This window comes from Grampus griseus, assembly GCF_964374135.1.
Source record: "Grampus griseus genome assembly, chromosome: 11".
Taxonomy (NCBI): Eukaryota; Metazoa; Chordata; class Mammalia; order Artiodactyla; family Delphinidae; genus Grampus; species Grampus griseus.
The window spans coordinates 84,795,163-84,819,986 of NC_139005.1; the positions used below are offsets into that span (position 1 = coordinate 84,795,163).

General features: G+C 44.2%; 1 protein-coding gene across 3 annotated transcripts in view; it reads right to left on the bottom strand.

Moving 5' to 3' along the window:
• NT5DC3 (5'-nucleotidase domain containing 3) overlaps window positions 1–24,824 on the bottom strand; it is a 55,116-nt gene that overhangs the window by 28,468 nt on the left and 1,824 nt on the right. For 2 of the 3 annotated variants that reach the window (XM_082665306.1, XM_082665304.1), the window contains exons 2-4: window positions 8,433–8,617; window positions 2,411–2,485; window positions 1,901–1,956 (exon numbers count right to left, since the gene is read on the bottom strand). In XM_082665306.1, coding sequence (XP_082521432.1) covers window positions 1,901–1,956; window positions 2,411–2,485; window positions 8,433–8,617 — 316 coding nt within the window. Of the gene's footprint in view, window positions 1–1,900; window positions 1,957–2,410; window positions 2,486–3,026; window positions 3,143–8,432; window positions 8,618–24,824 lie in introns of those variants that run through there. The other variant, XM_082665305.1, reaches the window with a different exon arrangement.

The window sequence follows — 24,824 nt, forward strand, 5'->3', positions numbered from 1 at the left end:
CACAGGCCAAGAGCACAGACTCTGGAGCCAGACTGTCTGGGTCTGAATTCTACTTCTGTGTGGCCTTGGGCAAGTTACCTATTAACATCTCTGGGACCAATAATAGTACCTACCTTATAAAATTATTTGGAAGATCATATGAGTTAACTCAAAACCTTTATGGCAGTATCTGTCTCACTGCAAAACTCAATATTTGTTAGTTGCTATTTATTATTACTAATATTATTTTTCTCGTCACCACCACCACCTCTTCTCCCTCTTGAAACACCATTAAAGTGACAGCAAAAGGACAAATTGCTCAAAATCAAAGGAAATGAGTGCAAAGACATCAGCAGATAAGACATTTCTACATGGTTTTGGAAAACAAACAGTTGGTGAGAAGGAGGCACCTGACTGAGCAACATTGAGAACGGGGCCTGCATGGGGACACCAACGAGAGGAACTGATGAACGACCACAGATCCCCAGAATCAGCCGTATCCAGCGCCAAGAAGCTACTGGAGGATGTGCTCCAGCAAAATGAGGGAGTAAAGCCAGAAAGAGGAAGAGATGGGAACCAGGAAACAGGGAAAGTAGCAAATGGAAGTCCCAGAATGAACAATCAGAGTAGATGAGAGCAGGAGGAGGTAGTCAAAAAGAAAAGTAACTGAGACATTATGTAACACACTTGAATTGTGAGGAAATAAATAGATGCTGGATATCTGTGATGGAACATTAAGGAAAAAACTAGAGATACCTAACTAGAAAACTAAGCAAATAAAAAATGAGGTTATTATTAAACCTAAAAACCAAGCACTGTAAAAGAAAACGATCTCAGTGCACTACTTGGCTTCAGAATGAACAAGACCTAGAGCCATACTGCAAACGGTGAAACAATCCGAGAGAGATCCCAACAGGGTTAGGAGGATGAGGCTGGAGAAGGGGGCGCGTGCGCAGGAGAGCCAAACCCTCAGCCCTCACAGCAGGGACAATGTCCAGAACTAATAAATTAGGGAACAGAAGTGTAGGCACATTTAGAAACAGAAAGACAAATACCAAACATATAGGTAAATACAAACCGCACTCCTAAATCCCACCCACGAATTTAAGAATTAGAAAAGGCAAAACCCTTCATTTCAAAGTTACAAAGATTTCTCACTGAGCTCAGTACTTCTACTAATTCTATCAATAATAAACAGGAGGGCTTCCCTGGTGGGGCCGTGGTTGAGAGTCCGCCTGCCGATGCAGGGGATGCGGGTTCGTGCCCCGGTCCGGGAGGATCCCACATGCCGCGGAGCGGCTGGGCTCGTGAGCCATGGCCGCTGGGCCTGCGCGTCCGGAGCCTGTGCTCCGCAACGGGAGAGGCCACAACAGTGAGAGGCCCGCGTACCGCAAAAAATAAATAAATAAATAAATAAATAAACAGGAGGAAAAGAGTCTTAATATCCAAACTACTCAATTACCATGGTGGGAACAACAACCTGCCCCCACCATCCCTCCCCATCCACACCTCCTCTGCAGGACCCTCAATCAGGGCCACATGATGCATGATGGTGGATGCAGGCCACCATCGCCTTTGGAGAGCCCGTCCTCCCCAGAGTCCTCCAAAGTGCTCCATAATGGCTGAGCACACGTCCATCATCACCTGGGTCACCGTGGACTGCACTCATTGGTCTACCTGTGTGGCTTCCAACCTACGTACCGAGCTCCTTGAAGACATCCTCGCAAGCCAAACCATTAGCATCTTAACATGGTAGTGGCCTGATCAATGTTCCTGAATGAGGGAGGGAGTGGGGGAATGAGTGAATGGTTCCCAGATACACACACTGCAGCCCTCCCATCACTAAACACTCAGGGGGTCTTGAAACCCAAAGCCACACGGTTACTTCGGGTACATTAAATTTACTTCCTCTCACGCTTACCTGTAGACGGTTCCCAGCTGTATGTAATGAAAAGCATCGATCTTCATCAAGACTGCCTTCAAAAACACAAGCACACACACAGGTAAATGATGCAGAGGAATTTGCATATTTAATGAAAATGCCAGGTGTCATGATAAATCCTATCAACATCAAGTTGTCTTAAACAAAGAAGCATCCTGTATGTTTCTGAAAGCTTTGCTTGCCGAGTTCCTCATTAAGGAAACGGCCTGTCTGCAAAAGAAGATATGACAACCACCTTGTCCTCATTATGTTGAAAATGAATGACTATTGGAAATAAGCAAGTATCTCCCAGTGGCTAAATGCATTCATGCTCTTCCAATACAGTCTCTGGAAAAAGACTTCATCCAAAGATGTTTTGGATAATTTAGTTCTTCAGCCCCAAAGAACAAAATTTAAAATCAATTTACACGTTCAGCAAAGAAAAGCATCAAGAGTACATTTGACTCCCGAGCATGCGTAACTGTAAACAAGGATGAGAATTCAACCTACCCGCTGCACGTCATAATGCAGTCCACGGATTGCAAAGTTTGGGTCATATTCATACTTCCTGATTTCCACGGGATACTAAGAAGGAAGAAAGGAACCGGTTTTAGCTAGCAACGTACTAAGTTCAAGACAGCATCCACGCGTGGCCCCTGTACGAAGGCTGAGACGGCTCGTGCACTTGGGTGGGAAGCTGGGGTCAGAAGGGACAGGCCACAGCTTGCCCTCTGCTTCCAGACCAAGCGCTGCCAGGCCACAGAGCACCCCTTCCGCCCTACTCCGTGTTTATCTGCCCACACACAGGAGAGGCCTCAGCCCCCCAGCTTCTTCAGCCCCCCGGCTTCTCTGGCCTTAACTCTCCCCTGTCCTCAGCTGCAGGGACCCCTCAGCCGTCGGTACAGCCTTCCTCCCACTCGGGCCAGAGACACCCTCTCTCAGCACCCGGCTCCCGGGTACAGCTCCAACTTTGGTTCAGAACACACGGCCTGGCTCCCCTGCTATTTCCTAATCATTAACCTGTCCCTCCTACTACACAAAAGTCCCAATCCCCTCCTTATCCACTGCACCCGGCATCCAAGTCCTTCCCTCTCTCCCGAGATCTCAGAATTGGAACACCAGTTACCTCGCTGGCAGCACCGACGTACCGAGCACACTGTCTGCTGCTCTGCACAGCTGGCCCCACCATGCCCATTTGACAGATGGGACCTCAGAGGCTCCGGATGAAACAACCTGGCCTGGGCCACACAGCACGGAGCGTGGTGAGGCGGGGGGTCAGGCTCTCCCCACTGCCCCTGCCCGCAGAGCGTGCACCTGCGGGCCAGAATATCGACTTCTGAGACTAGGGAGGCTGTGTCCCCAGGATCTCCCAATCATGATGTGAACTGCTTACGTAAAAAACCTACACAACTGTCAACGGGCACAGGAAACCCCTCTACATGGCTGCACAGCTACCTCCCAGTGCACGGCCAGGGTCACGCGTGTGCAAGAACATCTCCTGGAACCACCAGGCTGACCCTCACGCGGCAAGTTTCCCGGCCAAGCTGCACAAAGCGCTGAGTCAAATGTCACATTCGGGCTCATTTATCTAACACCTGCCACGTGTGCCAAGGAATCACTCAGTGCTATTTCCCTCCTGCGCAGAAGGGTATAGAAACAAAGTTCTCCAAAATCCACACGAAACATGAAGCCAAGGCAAAAGGACCTGCATCAGGCGACTCTACACCGAGCACTATACACTCTCACTTAACGGTGGAATCCAATGAACACGTCAAGTATTTACTGAGCGCGTACTTTGTGCCAGGGCCTAGGAGTGCGGCAGTGAACAAAACTGACACTGTCAGGACTTCCCTGGCGGACCAGTGGTTAAGACTCCACGTTTCCACTGCAGGGGGCCCGGGTTCGATCCCTGGTTGGACAACTAAGATCCCGCATGCCACGGGGCGCAGCTGAAAAAACCAAAAAAAACAACTGACACCGCCTCTGCCCCTAAGAAGTTTCCATTCTGTGGTGGGCAGGCGAACCATAAACATACCAACACATGGTACAGTGCCTCATAGTGATAAGTACTACAGAAAGAATGCAGTACAAGGGTTCAGAGATCTAGGGGGAAAAAAAATGCGGAGCATGGCTTCAGGTTGCCCGGAGTCAGGCAGGAGGTCCCACCAGAGGAACTGGCAGGTGCAAAGGCCCGAAGGTAGGAGCGTGTTTGGCGGTTCAAGGAGCAGTGAGGCAGCTGGAGCAGAGCGAGGGCAGGGGGAGAGGAGAGGAGGCTGGTGAGGAAGCCTGGAGCCCAGGAGCACTAGAGGCCTCTGCTGTCACTCCAAGTGTGATGGGAAGGCTCGAGGGGGCCTTGGGTCCAGGACCGAGATGACTAACGTCTGAAGGTTCACTCTCGCTGCCGAATGGAGAACAGACTAAGGGGCAAGAACAGAAGCCAGGGGACCAGTCAGGGGGCTACCGCACCATTGGGCGGGAGGTGATGGCGGCTTGGACCAGGGTGCAGGCAGCGGGGGAGGGGAGAAGTGGATAGAGGCAGGCAGGACATATTCTGAAGGAGTGAAAAGAGAGCTCACGGCTGTAGAGACTGACTTCCTCCCAAACGGTACAGTATGCGAAGGGAGATAAGAGTAATTTTGTAGTGGAGAGACCTGGTAAACACTGCCTCAGCCGGATGGTCAAGGCCAGCGTCGTCGGTAGTGAGTCACGTTGAGAGGATGTGATGAGAATGGAACTCTACCTCCACGGTCTTCCTCCCCAAATCCACAAGCCCAGTCTAACCATGAGGAAACAGGGGACAACGCCCAAGAGAAGGGCATGCTAAAATGTACTGACCAGGACTCTTCACAACCATCAAAGTCATCGACGGGTCACCAAAAATAAGGAACTTGTAAGAAACTGTCAGAGCCAAGAGAAGCCTAAGGAGACGTGACACCTAAATGCAATGTGGTGTCCTGGACGGGATCCTAGACCAGGAAAAGGACATGAGGTAAAAACTAAGGAAACCTGAAGCAAGTACAGACTTTCATCAATAACAATTCATTAATATCAGTTCCTCAGCTGTGATAAATGCATCGAGTAATGTAAAATGTTAACATTAGGGGAAACCAGTCATGGGGTGTACTCTCTGTATTACCTTTGCAACTTTTCTGTAACCCTAATACTCTTCTAAAAGGAAAAGTTTATTATAAAAAAGAGACAGCATGTGCTGAGAGATCAGAGGGGGAGCAGAGGCGACTGAGGAGCAGAGGCTGGCGTTAGGCTTTGGATTTGAAAAACCGGGTGAACGTCGGTAACCATTAATAATCAGGAACACTGATGAGGGTGCAAATCTGGGAAGTGAAATTAAGAACTCTTCTAACACTGTCCTTCTATCCCTTGGGGCAGACGTACCGAATGAAAATATAGATACAGTTATTACCCAACATTTATTTCAATTTTTGTAAAAACTCATTCTCGTGAAAAAAAAAGAGAAAGGGTAATTACGAAAGGGATATTTACATTTGCTTTTGGGGAAGACGCTCTATTACTATGCGTCTCGAAAGCAGATGTCTTTCATCTCCACAAGTACTTTTAGCCTTTGGCAGGAAAAAATGGCACCAAACTCAATGCTTCCAACAGCATCTTGGAAGAATTATTTTCCAATCCAAAACAAGAGAAAAACCTGCATTAGCATAACTGCCTCTATTAATATGCTTGATATAATTAGTGTTAGGACATAGTTCTTTTATCAAAGCAACAAACAGACATAATGGGAATGAAATATCTTAAATCTAGAGGCTTTTCTAATCATAATGATTGTCCCTTTTTCCCATCTATTTCATCTCCCTTTTCTCTCCAAAGTTCATAAATTTTTAATCTTCATGAATATTTTATTTTCATATGAACAACAAACCCACAGGGTAAAAGAAAAGGTGTTATTAATCCCACAAAAGGCAACGTGAACAAACAAGAGAGCATCTCTGCCTTGGAAATACACAAATCTAAGTTCAAATTCTGGTTTTGCCTCCAGTGGTCTTGTGGCCTTGAACTACTAGCTGAACTCCGTAAGCCTCTGTAATACAGAGTGAATAGCCATTTGCAGGGCTGTCACGCAGATCAGAAATAATAGCAGTAATAGCTAACCTGTACTGAGTGTATTCTATGTGCCAGGCATTTTACAGAAATTAACTCCTTTAATTATCACAATAACATGTGAGAAAAGTACTGTGCCCATTTCATAGAGGAGGAAACTGAGGCTCAGAGACATTAGGTCAGTTACTCGAGATCACCTAAGAAGTAAGTGGTAAAAGCCAGGATTCAAACTCCAGCAGTCAGGCTCCAGAACCCGTGCTTTCGGCACTAAGCAGACCACCAACAGTTGGTGTGTTAGTATAATGACCTTCGTTTTGTAAGTGGCATCAGTCACAGCAAACGTTGCAGATGACCTGGGATTAGAATGCCAGCACCAGTGCAAGAGCCCTTCCGCTCGCTCTCCAATGGGGTGGTGGGGAGATGGGATAAGCCGACATACAGGAGGGCAAGAGCAGGACCACCTTGCCCTTATCCTGCTTCCATCCTCAAAGTGAAGGGAAAGGACCGTGGGTTAGACCGAAGAGAAGAGTCTCTTGAACAAATGGAGAAATGCAGCTGGATGGCAAGTGGCTAGATGGGTTTGCATCTGATCAAGTGGCCATAACTAAAGAAAGCTCGGTGGCTGAAGGGAATGTTATTTTTGGCAAGTACCATTTCTGCATTTTGAATAAGGACAAATGAGTTCCTTATTAAATCCACTGATAACCAAAAGCTGAGGGGATCAGGAAATACACTGCACCAAACGGTGAGGATCCAAACAGCATTTATAAAGGTACGACACGCAGAACCAGGAAGGTGATGGGCTCCCTCTGCTCCACACTGGTCAGACCCCATCTGCAGTAACGTCTTCAGTTCAGAGCCTCACGTTTGAGAGGGATAAACCAGAGCACACACAAAGGACGGTGACCAAGACGACGAAAAGATGAGAAAAGACGCCAAATGAGAATGGCTGGAAAAACTAAGAATGATCCAACAGGTAAAAGAAGTCTTAGAGGGCATAATGGTCCCTATTACACCCAGCCCATTACTCAAATAGTCAAGTATAAAGCATCAGTTTTCATGATTTAGGTTTCTAGGTTACTCACACCCAACCTCCCCCACCCCCAGCCCACCTCTGTGGATAAACTCCTTCCAGATTCCACTGAAATATCACCTCCTTCGTTGTTTCCCCAATTCCCTCGGGCAGAGAAAGTCGTTCCAACCATCCTCTGCACACGCCTAGCTCTCTGTTCAGATGTCTGTAGGGCTCCACCAGGCAGAGGCTTCCTAATTTACCTGCCTACAGGATGGACTCCCCCACTAGACTGTTGGTTCTCCAAGGGCAGCACCTGTATCCTACTCACCTTCATCCTCCCTGCTTCTATGACAGAGCTTAGCACAGAAGAGGACTGAGTAAAGGGAGAATGAACGTGTGAAGGGATGAATGAAGAGGAGGGATCAGTGGTAAAAGCTGCATGAAGGCAGAACTGTTCAACCCATGGAAGAATCTCCCCAAATTCAGAACACCTGCACCCCAGGCACACTCCTCGGGATGCTGTCAGGGGTTCTCAAAGGGGACTGGTCCAGACGACCTCTGAGGATGCTTCTCATCCTGGTCCCTGAAACATGTACTCAAACTAGACTAGAGAAAACCACGTTTGGTTTTGAGTGTTTTTCTTCCTTCCTTATTATAAGCTTTCAACAACACCACACATCAAAAGACAGTCAAATATTCTTTAAGAACGCGATTCCGTTCAGTGATGAGAGGAAAACATTGCCCATGATTTCAAGAATTCCTTCCAACCAGAACTCAACAGTCTGCCGCTGCATCAGGCTTTGGGAGAACCTATGTCACTGCTCCATGAGAAAGGAGAGGGCAAACGTCCGCGGCTGAATTTCCACTAATGAGTAACTTGGGACAGTCTCTTTGTCAGAGACATCTAAAGATTCTTTATTAAACAAACAACTATCTTCCAGGTACAGAGTTTCAGTTACACAAGATAAATGAGTTCTGGAGACCTATTATATAGCGTAGTACCTATAGCTAACAATATTGTATACCCAAAATTTGCTAAGTGGGTAGATCTTATGTTAAGCGTTCTTACCACACACACACACACACACACACACACACAAATAACAATAATGATAATAAAGGGGGCAGGAGGAAACTTTGGGAGGCGATGGATAGTTTATGACCTTGATGATGTTTCACACACTTATCCTGAACCTCAGTGAGTTACATACATTAAATACATATAGCCTTTCACGTGTCAATCATACCTCAATAAAGTGGTTTTTTAAAAAAACTATCTTCCAGATGGAGTCATTTGGAACGGAACCAAATCTACTCATTCATTCAGCAACAATTTACTAAGGGATGTCTATGGTACCATGCACGAGGCCAGGTCAGCTCACTGCTAGTCTTCAAACGCCAAAGGGGAAGGGGAGGAGGTCTGTGATGTCCCCATGCTCTTACCCTGTGTTCGTTGATGAGAAGGTCCCGAGCGGCATTAAATATCAGTGTGTGGAGGTGCTTGGAATAAAACACCAAGGTGTAATCATAATCAAAGCCATAGATTTCAATGTCCGACAGACTCATCTCATTGTTTGAGAAGATGGCATCTGGATTCAACAAGTTGCTCATAATTGAAGGAACCAATTCTAGAAGTAAAGGGAAAAAATACATTATACCCTATGATAAATAAAGGTTAGTATGATTTCGAAACAAAATGAGTAAATTAAAGTGCAAGTGGGATTAGCCTTCCCTTGAAAACATTATGCTAAGTGAAAGAAGCCAGTCACAAAGGACCACATATTGTATGATTCAATTTATATGATATGTCTAGACTAGGCAAATCCAGAGTCAGAAAGTATCAATAGACTGGTGGTTGCCTAGAACTGGAGGATGGGGAGAAAGGGAATGACTGCTAATGGGCATAGAATTTCTTTTGGGGGTGATGAAAATGTTCTAAAATTGATTGTGGTGATGCTGAACAGCTGTTTTGATTACACTAAAACCCACTGAATGGGAAACTTTAAGTGGGTGACTTGTATGGTATGTACATAACATCCTAATAAGACTGTTATAAAAAAAAATTTGCTTCGACATCACGAAAAGATTTGTTTTTGTTTAAAAAAGAATACATGCCAGTTAGAGATTTTAGAAGATAGAGAAACATGTAGATAATTAAATATCACCCACTGTAACATCACCCAGAAAAAAACTATTAACATTTCCTGTATTTGCCGCCCATATTGTTCTGTGTATGTAGTCTACATAGTTGACCTCACACGATATACACAGCTTTGTGCTCCACTCTAAATTTAATATCCTATCATAATGTGTTCTATCATTACAGACTTTCTAAGAATATAAATTTAAATCATTATATAGGGCTTCCCTGGTGGCACCGTGGTTAAGAATCCACCTGCCAATGCTGGGGACGTGGGTTTGAGCCATGGTCCAGGAAGATCCCACATGCCGTGGAGCAACTGAGCCCGTGCACCACAACTACTGAGCCTGCACTCTAGAGCCCGCAAGCCACAACTACTGAGCCCGCGTGCCTAGAGCCCGTGTTCCACAAGAGAAGCCACCGCAATGAGAAGCCCGTGCACCGCAACGAAGAGTAGCCCCCGCTCGCCGCAACTAGAGAAAGCCCATGCACAGCAACGAAGACCCGACGCCGCCAAAAATAAATAAATAAACTAATTTTTTTAAAAAACCCATTATATAAGATTCTGGTATATTGTGCCACATCAACCTTTTACTCTATGTTACACACTTAGGTATTTTTCCTGTTTAAAAAAAAACAGCATTAAGTACCTTCAGATGTTCATCTTTGCCTTTCAGATGATTTGTTAGAAATGTGATTATCCCCAGGATACCATCAGGGTCCCCTGGATCCTATGTTAGTTTTGAGCTTCTTTTTTGAGCAGTTCTGACTATTTGTGAGGATTGCTATTTTCATGATCTTTATTCTTTCTTGGAGGTTTTCCAAAAACTCATCCTACCTTACAACTTCCATGAGCCCACTGGATCCTTTTAAAAATCTAAGATGCAGTATGGGAGGTTAGTGACCTTAGTTTCCAACATCTTGAAACATTTTGCTATTTTATCATTGCAGGCATTATTTCATCATTATCTAGCAATTATTCTCACCTATGATTTTAAAAAAAGACTAAATAAAGAAAGCAGGGTATGACAGGAGATTGCCCGAGATGTTGCAATAGTGAAGCAAATCATCGCTACGTCATCCTTCAGCTTCCTCATTGCCCTGCCCGAACTATCACATCATTTTCAGGAAGGTATATCAAAGAAGTCTGAAGATATCATCTCTGCAGTCATTTTTTTAGCTTTCATGGAACACAGTTGAGAATTCATAATTTTCTATTTTCCAGCATAAAACTGACAGAAGAAGACATTTCACAATTATTAGGTGAGTCAGAAGATAAATGCAAAGGGACAGAAAGCAGCTCTCTAGAGTCGGGTAATGACAGAGATTGCACAATATATTTCTAAAGACAAAAAGGAAGTACAATATTCTCATCCAGTCATTTCACAGGTAGTCATTTAACACAAAGAATCTCATCGTGCAACATTTTGCAACAAGAACACAGACCGTCCCATTTTGCTAAGAGGATATGTAACAGCATTCTCTCACCTTTTATGATGTTTGTGCACCAAAATTTACCTGAAACAACTCATCAGTAAACGAATGCTGAAGGCAGGTGACTTCCTGGAGATATAGGTACAAAACCACCTGTAACGCACACACACGAAAAGTGAACTGTCCACATCTTACTACTAAAATGGAACTATCTGTATTTTACCACTCTTGACGTTACTAAGGGCCACCTCCTGGCTCTGTCGTAAGAGCTAATATTTATTAAGCACTTACCACGTACTATATGCTCAGAAGCGCTTTCTATCACCTCATTTAATCCTTACGACAACCTCATGAGGCGAAGGCTCTACTATCCCCACGTGATGTATGAGGACACTAGAAGCACACAGAAATTACACAATTGGCTGAAGGACACACAACCGCTAAACAGCAGAGCTGGGATCTGAACCTGGTAAGTCTGGCTTCAGAATCTGCGCTCTTAATGCTCTTCTCCAGGACTATGGGAATCAACAAGCATTTGAGAAGGGTGCACTTATTTTCGCAATACAATGGAGTCAATCCTTCCTCATTTCAATGCTTACCATAGAGTCTACAATGCCTCCTCCTTCCCTTCTGCTCACTTCTTTCTCACATTATTCACTTCTCAGGGGTCACCTGAAATACCCAAAAAGTACTTTCACAGGGTGACAACTCCAATCGGGGCACCGTGCCAGCCACAATGACGTATTCTGAGCCTTTCAGAAGGCTCCTTATAGCTGTGGGGCTTGGATCCCTTTGAGAACCTAACAGAAGCCATAGAATCCTCTCCCCACAGAAAAACACAAACAAAATTTTGTGGAAAACTTCAGGAAGGTTGACCCCTGAAGCCTATTCATGGTCACCAGGTAAGATGCCAAGTTTCTCTCCCACTGACAACCTAGATATGACCAAGTCTACTGAAAATCCAAATAGCCAAGATTCACCAACAATTCCATTTCTTCTTAGTTCCCTTTGTCAAAATCAATGAGATGGTAACCTTGGCCTTTCTTTTTTTTTTTTTTGCAACTAAGATCCATCTGAGGATAAGAAAGACAGTAACATTTCAAGAAACTTGAAGGCAGACAGTTCACAAGAACCAGTCCTCAGGAAGGGAGAAGCCAGTGGTCCTAAGCTCTTCAGCATCCAACACTGAAGACCATCTGGCCTTACATCATCAACGGGCCACCGCAGAGGATGTCATTTTCCGAATAGGACCACATGGCATTGTCTGTATGAAGTAAAGCGGGATCGCTTACAGAGTGACCAAAAGCTCTTCTTTCACAAATGACCTTTCCAAGGAAGCTCTCATGGCCTGTTGACCTTAGAAGTTTCTATTTAGAAAGGTGCTGACAGTGAAGTCTACGTCCCTTTCTGCTACCTGAGAAGAAGTTGTGAAGCCCTCAAGAAACACGACTGTGCTGGAACATGGTGCTGACGGTCAGCACATCTCCAGAAGCTGCCCAGGAGCGTACGCCCCACTGGAGGGAAAGCTCAAGGTGTGTCAGTCACGTGAACATCATCACCGGAAAGCTTGCATGTTTAATTTGTCACCACTCGAAATAAACGCAAGGAGCACCAGCAGCTTAAAAGGATCTCAACGTCCTACGCAATCACTTCAAAAAAGTGCTAAGGATAAACGCGAGTCATTACAAGGCAAAAGGAAAGAACGCCAACCATTCAGGGAAATACGGTCTGTCTAAACTGAGGACTCCAAGTATAAACAGAAGGGCCCTTGACTAGTCAGTTATGTACTTCCCCAAAGCAGACACAAGACTGGGTACGAATTTAGAGAGCGAATTCCTTTTGCTCCTAACGGATGATGACAGCAAGACTACACAACGAGGACAAAGACATGGAGAGACAGCTCTGCCGCTCTGCCCAGAGCTCCGACCAGAGCTGGGTTCCAAGGCGGCCACCCTGAGCTGGGAGGTGAGCGCCTTTCCTGAGATCAGGCGGCAGACTGGGCGGCCCCTGCACTCGCACCAGCTTCCGGTTACCTGCTCATCCCACAGAGCACTAGGACACGCAGTGGACCCCTTACAGGAAACATCTGTAAGCTTCCTGGGGTTCTGTGCTTGCTTATTTTTATTGTGGGAAAATACGCATAACACAAAATTTACCATCTTAACCATTTTAAGTGTACGGTGCAGTGGTATTAAGGTGATTCACACTGCTGTGCGACCATCCCCACCGTCCAGCTTCAGAACTCTTTCCATCCTGCGAAAGTGCAACTCCACACCCATTCCATTAAACGCCAGCTCCCCATTCCTCCTCCCCCAGGCCCTGGCAACCACCCTTCTATGTTCCGTCTCTAGGAATGGGACTCCTCTAGGGACCTCACATAAGGAGAATCACACAGTACTGGTCTTCTGTGAGTGGCTCATTTTGTTTAGCAGAGCATCTTCAAGATTCATTCATGTCGGAGCACGTGTCAGAAGCTCATTCCTTCTAAAGGCTAAAGAATATTCCACTGCATGTATATCCACATTTTGTTTATCCATTCATCTGTGATGACACATGGACACTTGGGTTGCTCTCACCTGTTGGCTATTGTGAATAAAACTGCTATGCACGTGGATGGACAAATACCTCTTTGAGCCCCTGCTTTCACTTCTTCAGGGTATATACCCAGAAGTGGACTTGCTAGATCATACAGTAACCTGATTTTTAATTTAATTTTTTTTTTTTTTTTGCGGTACACGGGCCTCTCACTGTTGTGGCCTCTCCCGTTGCAGAGCACAGGCTCCAGACGCGCAGGCTCAGCAGCCATGGCTCACAGGCCCAGCCGCTCCGCGGCATGTGGGATCTTCCCGGACCGGGGCACGAACCCGTGTCCCCTGCATCGGCAGGCGGACTCTCAACCACTGCGCCACCAGGGAAGCCCCTGATTTTTAATTTTTTGAGGACCCACCATACTGTTTTCCATAGCCACTACACCATTTTCTGTTATGTTGGTTTTTTGGTGAGTTTGTTTTTGTTTTTGTAAGGTCACCACAGAAGAATTCCTTCCTTGCCTTAACTTTATCTTTACTTCTGAGTATGAATGAAATCAGAACTTAGGTATAGAAGTCAGACATTTTTCCACCTATTCAAGGAAAGATTTTTAAACCGTGTAAAGATCTGAGTTTGGGAAATACAATTTTTGATAAGTACTGTGTTCCCCGTAACGTTCAGAAATGCACAATGACTCTCCCTTAATAAAGGCCCCCAGACTAATGGAGCAGTGTGTGGGGACAGTGCCGAGTAGAAATCCATGGCCTGAGTCATGTCAAGAAATACTCCTAATGTCCTCAGAAAGGCAACATGACTGTCCCTCGGCCCTTGGGGACACCACACTGGGGAGCTCTAAAGGGATACATGCCCTACTCTCAGCACCGTCCCAGGAACAGGTCAGATAAAGTCAGGAGGAGAGGCATAAGGGGTGAGTCAGACCAACTGAGGTCCTCGAGGGAGCCTGTGGTAGGCAGTGACTGTGGGCCCTGGGCGTGTGTGCTACCCAGTGTGGCTGGGCCACCTCGTGCTGACTCACATTCTCTCCTTCCAGGCACATGGGGAAGACTACAACCCCCCCCTTCACCCCTAACCACCCCCAGTCCCGCTCTGGCCAGCTCTGGCCAACAGATTGTGGGCAGAAGTGACACGAGTCACTTCCAGACCAGAGCACACTCCCTCCCCTGCTGTATCAATCATGGACACATGTGCTATGGAGACACCACAAGATGGAGAAGCCTGGAAGGCTAGGCCACCACATTGAGGGCAGCTGTCCTGGAGAAGTGCCTGAGGCCCCAGGAAACTGCAGGAGTGAGAAATAAACTGTGGTTATAGCTGTTAATCCTAAACCGCTGAGATTTTTGGTGTCGCTTGTCACTGCAGCATAAGCTAGCCTAACCTGACTGACACACCTTCTGTTTCTCCAGTATGCTCAACTGCTCTGGGAAACCGCCCCTCCCTAACATTCGGACTATGTGGTCCTGGCGAGGTTCTGTTCCTGACTCTGGGAGGAGATCATGTGACCCAAACCTGGCCAACGAGAACCCCTGAATTCCCTCACCAACACGATTCATCTGGGGCAGGTACCTCCAGCCAATTATCCTCATATGTCCCCTGTAGCCACAGAGAACCAATGAGGCCAATCAAGGAAATTTCTGGATTTATAAGGGAATTTCAAGCAAGAGACATTCGTTTCTTCCAAACATGGACCTAAGAGGATATAAATCTGGAGATATGAAGGACCACCTCTAGCAACCTAAAAAAGAGGCCAGTGGGGAGGAGGGCAAGGTCAAGAGACGGAAAGAAGCCACCCAACGACATCAACTGAACTTGGATCAAGGCAAGCTTGAAGCTGGTACTACCTCTGGATTTTTCAACGGCACAAGCCCATAAAATATCTTTTCAATTTTTTGCTTAAATTAAATCAGTTTGACTCAGGCTTTTTTATTTTTATTGCTTGCAGCTGAAGGACTCCTAACTAAAAGTTCATTTCAAGGATATTCAGCCACTCAAAATTCTCATTGCCTACAAATTTCAACTTTTAACATGGCATCAAAGGCAGTCCCCACGTAGACTTCAGTCTGTCTTCCCAATCTTAAATCCTCCTTCATATGCCCTATTTTCAACAAGGTGGGCAATCTACTACTCTGTGTTCTCCAGAACATACTGTAGTTGAATACTGATGAATAAAATTCACCTGGAATAGTCTATCTCTCTAACTAAATAAACACTGCTTAGCTATATGGAAAGGGTGTCAAGTAAGATGTTCCTTCACACTATGCTGCAAAACAAACACCATGTGAATCAAAGACTTAAGTTTTATTTCTAAATATTAAAAAGGTGGGAAAATATAGAATACTATTTACTTCATCTCAGGATAGAACATAACTTTGCAAATGTAAAAGCAATAGAATAAATCAAAACAAAAATATCAACAGATTTACAATATAAAAATTTTAAACATCTGTGTATCAAAAAGTATCACAAATTTGGGGGGGAAGGGTTATATTAGACAAAATTAAAAGATAAACAGCAAAGACTAATATCCTTAATGTAAAAAAAGAAAAAGCCGGGGCTTCCCTGGTGGCGCAGTGGTTGAGAGTCTGCCTGCTGATGCGGGGGACACGGGTTCGTGCCCCGGTCCGGGAAGATCCCACATGCCGCGGAGCGGCTGGGCCCGTGAGCCATGGCCGCTGAGCCTGCGCGTCCGGAGCCTGTGCTCCGCAACGGGAGGGGCCACAACAGTGAGAGGCCTGCGTACCGCAAAAAAAAAACAGAAAAAGCCATACAAACCCAATAAACAAAAAGATAAAGACTATATCTCACAAGAAAGGAAATTAAATGGCTAATAAACGTTCAACCATTCCAATTATTTTTTAAAAAATCAAACTAAAACAATTAGGGACTTCCCTGGTTGCACAGTGGTTAAGAATCCACCTGCCAATGCAGGGGAAAATGGGTTCTATCCCTGGTCCGGGAAGATCCCACAAGCCATGGAGCAACTAAGCCCGTGCACCACAATTACTGAGCCTGTTCTTTAGAGCCCGCGCGCCACAACTACTGCAGCCCGCACGCCTAGATCCCATGCTCCGCAACAAGAGAAGCCACCGCGATGAGAAGCCCACGCACCGCAACGAAGAGTAGCCCCCGCTCGCCGCAACTAGAGAAAAGCCCGCGTGCAGCAACAAGGACCCAATGCAGCCAAAAGCAAATAAGTAAATAAATTCATTTTTTAAAAAACAAGACAATTAGACAGTTAAGAGTAGCTCTCTCTGAAAGGTGGGATTATCAACGGTTTTACTGTTTTTTATTTCAGTTACACTTTTTTCTATTATAAGCTTGTGTCACTTGGCTAAGAAAAGTTACACACCATTTTTCTCCAATGAGACTACAGTGGTGTCTTCGTTGCTGTTGTTGCTGTTATTTGTATGCGGTTTTCTTTGGGGGGGTGGGGTTTCTACCCTTTTTGTTTTTAATGATAGAACATAGAGTGGGTGCTGGTGCTGGAAATGGGCAGCCTCACTCCTTGATGTTTAATAAGAGTATAAATCAGTTTGAACTTTCCGGAAAGCAGGGTGGCAATAAGCACCAAGAGATGCAGATAAAGATTTATACCCAAAGATTTCACTGCAGTTATATTAAAAAGCAAAACCTGGGTGAAAACATGCTCCATGTGGAGGCCCAAACATACACATCTCAGATATCTGAACTCAGGAACCAAACATGTTAACAGGAAAATGTTCGAACAGAAAAGCTGAAATGCACTTGAAAATCCTTGAAGTTTAATTTTTTGGTAATGGAAAAGCCACAGTCTCAGAGACATTAAGATGTCATTTTTCTTTAATTAAGTAGACTTTTTCTTTTTGGAATATGCCGTAGACATCAAGCTGTTCTCCTAGAAAAAGAATATAAAGATATGAAGCCCCTGAAGAAGAAAAGGAAGAAGAGAAAAATGGGGAAAAAAACTTTTTCCCAGAGAATTTTAGAGCTTCAAAAAACAGAAGAAAAGCCTCCTTTTTGCCCCGTTTACAGTCAGCCCTCCATATCCTTGGGTTCCACATTCACGAATTCAACCAACTGCAGAATGAAAACATTCCCCCCCCAAATTTTTTTTCCAGAAAGTTCCAAAAAGTAAAACTTTCCCACATGCCAGCAACTATTTACACAGCCTTTACACTGTATTTACAACTATTCACACAGCATTTACATTTATTAAGTATTATAAGTAATCTAGGGATGATTTAATGTATATGGGAGGATATGCTTAGGTTCTAAGCAAATACTATGCCATTTTATATAAGGGACTTGAGCACCCGTGGATTTTGGTGTCCTCGGGGTCCTAGGAATGACTATACTACCACAAAGCCTTCTTTGAATCTTCCCAGGTCTCAATGGACCAACAAGTTATCCTAGTGGCTAGTAATTATGTGCATCTGCAATGTGCCAGGCACCATATGAAGCAATGTGAATGGACCCCACTTAGCATGAGACACTAGTTATTATCCCCACTTTACAGGAGAAAAATGAAGATGAGACAAGGTTACCAGCTCAAGGTCACATTTCTTAGCTCGTGACATATTTCTACATTCCTACATCAACAAAAGTTAGAGCAGATTTCAAATATTTATTTTCCCTAATTTGATCAAATCTTAACTTCTGCTTATATTTCATAACCCTCCTATATTTCATGAATATTAATATTCAAAATATTTTATGAATTAGTTCATATTCACTTAACACAGATTCAAATTCTCTTTTTAAAGGTCACATGTAGATTGAAAACAAGGTTCAAAATTTCTTTTAGAAGTATACATATAGGGGCTTCCCTGGTGGAGCAGTGGTTAAGAATCCGCCTGCCAAGGCACAGGACATGGGTTAAAGCCCTGGTCCGGGAAGATCCCACATGCCATGGAGCAACTAAGCCCATGTGCCACAACTACTGAGCCTGCACTCTAGAGCCCGCGAGCCATAACTACTGAGCCCTGTGCCACAACTACTGAAGCCTGCATGCCTAGAGCCTGTGCTCTGCAACAAGAGAAGCCACCGCAATGAGAAGCCCACACACCTCAACAAAGAGTAGCCCCAGCTCGCTGCAACCAGAGACAGCCCATGCAGCAACGAAGACCCAACGCAGCCAAAAATAAATAAATAAAATAATTTTTTTTTAAAAAGTATACATATAGACTGAAAATACATGAAAAATAAAAGTGTAGGGACTCGTATGTAAGGTGAAGCAGTATTTACATCTCCCCGACTGTTTCCACAAGTGAACTCAAGATTCCACAGCCAAATTTTAAACCCTTAAACTTCTCATCTATAACTGTCAATTAAAAAATAATGAGAAAAAGACAAACCCCACTATAGGCGATTTCTCTCTTAGCAAACTTCACCACGTTACAACTTCCTTCTGTGAAGTAACACTTGGGCAAAGGCCAGTCAGTTCTGCCACTGACAATTTCACATTCTCTGAAAAATGTGAATTTGTTTTGGCGCAACTGATATGTTAGGGAACGATCTGACCATAACACAAGTTTCACATGTATATTTAGACTGTTGTTTCGTGCCAACAAATGTTATTGGATATGATCATGTCCACGTAATACTCTTTCTGCTGATAATTAGTTACAGCCAGGGAAAGAAAACTGAGGAGCAAGTGTGACTTGGGATCAGACAATTCATAAGAGCATATTACTATCAGACCTTACAGATTTTAATACAGCTCTTTTTATACAGATGGCCAATAGGCACACGAAAAGATGCTCAACGTCGCTAAGTATTAGAGAAATGCAAATCAAAATTACAATGAGGTACCACCTTACAACAGTCAGAATGGCCATCATCAAAAAGTCTACAAATAATAAATGCTGGAGAGGGTGTGGAGAAAAGGGAACCCTCTTGCACTGTTGGTGGGAATGTAAATTGGTGCAGCCACTATGCAGAACAGTACAGAGGTTCCTTAAAAAACTAAAAATAGAATTACCATATGACCCAGCAATCCCACTCTTAGGCATATATCAGGAGAAAACCATAATTCAAACAGATACATGCACCCCAATGTTCACTGCAGCACTATTTACAATAGCCAAGACATGAAAAAAACCTAAAGGTCCATCAAGAGATGAGTGATAAAGATGTGGTACATATATACAAGGAAATGCTACTCAGCCATAAAAAAGAATGAAATAATGTCATCTGCAGCAACATGATGCAACTAGAGATGATCATACTAAGTGAAGTGAGTCAGACAAAGATAAATACCACTTATATGATATCACTTATATGAGGAATCTAAAATACGACACAAATGAACTTATCTATGAAACAGAAACAGACTCACACAGATAGAGAACAGACCTCTGGTTGCCAAAGAGGGAGAGAGGTGGGGGAGGGATGGAGTGGGAGGCTGGGGTGAGCAGATGTAAGCAACTATACATAGAATGGATGAGCAACAAGGTCCTACTGTACAGCACAGGGAACCATATTCATTATCCTGTAATAAACCATGATGGAAAAGAATGTTGAAAAAAACAATGTGTGTGTGTGTATATATATAGAGAGAGATGGATATATAGATAGATAATTGAATCGCTTTGCTGTACAGCAGAAATTAACATAACATTGTAAAACAACTATACTTCAATTAAAAAGAATTTTTTACTAAAATAAAAGCAACTATTTTTAGCCAGAAACTGTTTTCCCCAGTATCTCCAAAACCCGTTCAGTTGTTACCCACTTTTACTTCTGCAACAGCCCAATGAAAGATGCCAAGATGAAACCAAGTATCTAAGGCATCCTACCCTTTTCTCCACGAAGGTGAACATCTACAGCGTTCCCTGCCCAGCACGCCCCAACCCTCAGATAAGCAATGACCCTCCCCCACCTCTGAACACACACATTCTGGGCTCTTCCAGGACACTGCCCCACCCCTCCAGCCACAGCTGTTCAGACTAGAACACCTGACTTGCACTGGGCCACTTCCAGGGTCCCACCTCAAGCCAGGATAAACCACAGTCCTTCCCTCATTGCTTTGTCTTTACTATATAGCTTTATTGAGGTACAAATGATACATAATAAATTGCACACAGAGCATACAGTCTGATGAGGTTCGACATACATACACACCTACAAAGCCATCATCAAAATAAAGACAATAAGCGTACATCTAACATCTCCAAACATTTCCTCACACCTTTTTTGAATCCCACCTCTCCCTCAGTCCCTCGATCCCCACCCATCCCCAGGCAACCGCTGTTCTTCTTTCAGTCAGATTCTTTTGCATTTTCTAGAACTTTATATAAATGGGAATCATACAATGTGTAATATGTTTGTACATTGATTTTCCCACTTACTAAACCCTCAGGAATTTTTTCAATAAGCACCCACCATGTGCCAGACACTGTACAGAGGCTTGTAGAGGGATTATTACAAAATAATAATAATAAGGCAAAGGCAGGCAGTGGGGAAGACCAAGAAATAAGAGGAACTTAACACCGGGCTGGGCGGAAGTCATTCTACTGCGTTTATTCATCTCAAAAGAAGTTTTCATTTTTCCCAGACTTTAGATATTTTGCACCGTCTCCAGGGAAAAGCAATCCGTGACAAATAGAATTAGTCATCCAAATAATAATACACATGACATTTATACTACTCCCACTAAAAGTTAAACTTCTATCTTATTACTTTGTAACATCTGTAATTCTGACTGCTGCATAGAAATCCATCAGGCTTCCTAAAGTTCCAAACATAAAATTATATGCACCTGCACTTGAAATAAAATTATATACAGTAATGGTTTAATGACATCCTAATCTTAAGTCATTTTAATAAAAAACAAACAACTGTTCAAAAGAAAAGTACATTTGTTTCAAGGGAAAATCTTAGAAAATTTAGTCATATCAAAAGATCAAATACTAGCCAAAACTATCACAATTTTTCATCAAAGCATAGAGGAAATAGAGAAGAATAAACATCAGTGCCTTCCATATGCCATGCACTGCTTCCCTCCACTTTGAACCAGTAGAATCACATGTGGCCTCCTGTGGTCAGGACCAAGTACCAACAAGGGATATCAACAAACACGAGTGAATGTAAAAGCTAGCTTCCAAAAATAATGAAGTCAAAGGGGAGAGCTGGGATGACACACCGTCACCATCTTCTTGGAATTACCTACTCTGTGACTCAGGCCATCCAAAATAAAAACTGGCAGCCTTGTGATCACATGGCAAACTCAAGCAGATGCCAGGTGGCCACTAGCTAGGGCTATGGAAAAGGGATTCCTTCTCCAAGCAGAGGACTGGACTCCATGACCTCTAGCGGCCCCTCTGGTTCTCCATTTTAGGAACGTCTGTCCTACGTGAAAATTATTATGTGGCATGTTTCTCCCTTAAGCCCTTTTGCTATTTTTTCCTATAGCCATGGATCATCAATATCACACACCTAAACAAAAGGTTTCTAAAGAATGTGTCAGGCTACTGTTCTAAGATACACAGAAAGGTATAAATATAATACAAACAACACCCACAGCCCCACCATGCAGCTGAGGAACTAAACCCTCTAAGATGTCACCTGCATTCTCCTCCTGCAGAGGGGGTAACCACTACCCTGATTTGGGTGTATAACATTCTTCCTGCATTTCTTTAGACTTTGACCACATGCATGTGTATCCCTACAAGTGATCTACAGTATGTTTTGTGTTTTCAAATCTTTTATAATTAGTATATGTCTGCAACTTGCTTTTCTCCACTCAGTCTTGCTTTTGTGAGACTCATCCATGTTGATTGATATATAAGCACAGCTTAAGTTCAGGAGTCAACATACGTCCTCTAGGAAGGCCCAGTTAGTAAACACTGTGGGCTGTGCGAGCCATACAGTCTCTGTTGCACCTGCTCAACTCTGACATCATAGCACAAAAGGAGCCAAAAAATATATACATGGAAACGAATGAGCGTGGCTGTGTTCCGATAAAACCTAACTAGAGGCTAGATTTGGTCCGTGGACTGTAATTTGCAACTCTTCCCATAGTAAACATTATTTCCTTTCAATGCCATTTCGGTACTTGTCTGATACTCATACTTGCTGGTTTTCTTTGGTTTGCATTTGCCCGAGACGCCTTCTCCCATTCTGTTAACTTCAACCTTTTCTACATCTTTGTTTTGGGGTGTATCTCTTTAAACAGCACCTAGCTAGACTGTGTTTCTTATATCTGATCTGACGATCTTTTAATCTGAGTTTATCATGATCACTGATATATTTGGAATTATTTCCACCATCATCCTTCATGGTATTTCCTGCTTTTTCTCAGTTTCTTTTACCTCCTCTCCTGCTCTCTTTCGGACTGATTTCTATACTGTCAGTGTATGTTTAGATTTACTCACAGGTCTACCAATTTCTTTGCTCTCCCTTTGGGGCTAGGTTGAAGGTCTATTCAACCAGGAAGAGTTTGCATTTGCTTCTATCAGGAATCCCTGGATGCTATCACCAGATACATAAATATTACATGAAATCTCAAGTTAAAAAAAAAAAAAGGAACAAATTCCAAGTGAGGGATATTCTACGTAGTATGTGAGCAGTACACCTCAAAACTGTCAAGGTGGGCTTCCCTGGTGGTGCAGTGGTTGAGAATCTGCCTGCCAATGCAGGGGACATGGGTTTGGGCCCTGGTCCAGGAAGATCCCACATGCCGCAGAGCAACTAAGCCCGTGCACCACAACTACTGAGGCTGCGTTCTAGAGCCTTCGAGCCACAACTACTGAGCCTGCGTGCCACAACTACTGAAGCCCGAGCACCCAGAGGCTGTGCTCTGCAACGAGAAGCCACCGCGATGAGAAGCCTGCGCAATGCAATGAAGAGTAGCCCCCGCTCGCCGCAACTAGAGAAAGCCCGCGTGCAGCAACAAAGACCCAACGCAGCCAAAAATAAATGAAATTTAAAAATTAAAAAAAGAATTGTTTTAAAAAAGGAAAAAACTGTCAAGGTCATGGAAAACAGGGAAACTCTAAGACACTGTCACAGCCAAGAGAAGCCCAAGGAGACATGGTAACTAAATGCAGTGTGCTATTCTGGATGGGACCTTGGAGTAGAAAAGGACACTAGGTTAAACACTAAGGAATTCTGAATTAAATATGGACTTTGGTTAATACTGATACATACCAACAATGTATCAATATTGGTTAACTGGGACAAATGTACCTAAAGGGTTCAGCACCCAATTCCAACGTGAGTGTTTTCCCCAGGCCACCAATGCTTCGACACAGCAGGGTGTCCTACAACACAACTCACTTCTGACACCTCCTGGGGAGAACATCAGATCCTACAGGCTACAGGCTCAGTCCCACAAGACTGCCCCCTGCCCAACTTCAGTTCCAAGTCCAGCTGGTCACCTGTGCCTCTGACAGACCGGCTACAGACTGGAGGTTCCACTGACCCCCCTCCACGGGGTCAATTAATTTACTAGAGTGGCTCACAGAACTCGGGGAAACATTTTACTTTCTAGATCACTGGTTTACTATAAAAGGACACAACTCAGGAAGAGCCAGATGGAAGAGATGCAGAGGGCACAGTACATGGACAGGGCAAGGAATTTCCATGCCCTCTCTGGGTGTACCACTCTCTCCAAATCAATCTCCATGTGTTCACCAACACAGAAGCCCTCAGAACCCCATCCTTCTGGGTTTTTATGGAGGCATTTACGGAATCTTCATTACACAGGGAAAGACTAAATCATTGGCCATCGGCAATCGATTCAATCTCCAGCCCCCTCCCCTCCCCGAGGGGTGCGGGTCAGAAGACACAAAGTGCCAACTCTCTCATCACAGGGCTGGGCTCCCCGGCACCCAGGCCCCACCCTGTGGTTGCCCTGAGGTATTCCGAAAGTCACCTAACTAAAATAACAAAAGACACCTTTAGCATCTCTGTACTGTACTTAGGAAATTCCAAGGGTTTTAGGAGCTCTCTGCAGTATTTCTGATTATAAATCTCAATATCACAGTCCCATAGTCATGAGAGAGGAAAAACTGCATATGGGGTTTAGAGAAACATGCAATTTTCCTGTAAATCTAAAACTGATCTAAAAAATACAGTTTATTTTTAAAAAATTTTTTTAATTTTGAAAAATAAACATAAAAAGAGGGTGGGAGAGAAAGGGTAAAACAAGGAGTAAAAATCATCTCTTTCCTGAGCAGGCTTCATTCTGGGAACCTCTTCAAAGAGAAGACACCTGAAGGGATTGTTTAGATTAAGGCAAGAGATCAAACACCAGAAAGCAATAATCAGGAAGGGAGAAAACAAGATTCTTTTGTCCTCTAGTAAACCGAAAAAAACCTGTGTATTTTTTTATGCGCATCAGTACTTCTGAGCCCTCACTCCTACGAACACAGTGTCAAGCATTTCCTGCATCCCCTGGGACCGTTATTTATCTTCCCCAAGCTGGACTGTCACTTATCTGTTTACCAGCCTCCCCATCTGTGCAGCTCGGGCCCCTCTTGCTTGGCCCGGGCAGGCGCTCAGCCACTGTGGGCCCCTCCCTCTCACATGCGTCCATCTGTGAATCAACAGCTTTTAAGCCCACTGGTACGTGCTTAATAAATGCTTGGTGAATGAATGCAAGTTGGGCATGTGTACAGACTTCAGCTAAAGGAGGGTAGGGGTGGTGCAGCCCCAGATAGGGTGAAGGAAAAAAGTCCCTGAGTTCTCAGGGGTGAAACAGGGACTACGTGGGCATGGGCTGGGGGCGTGGA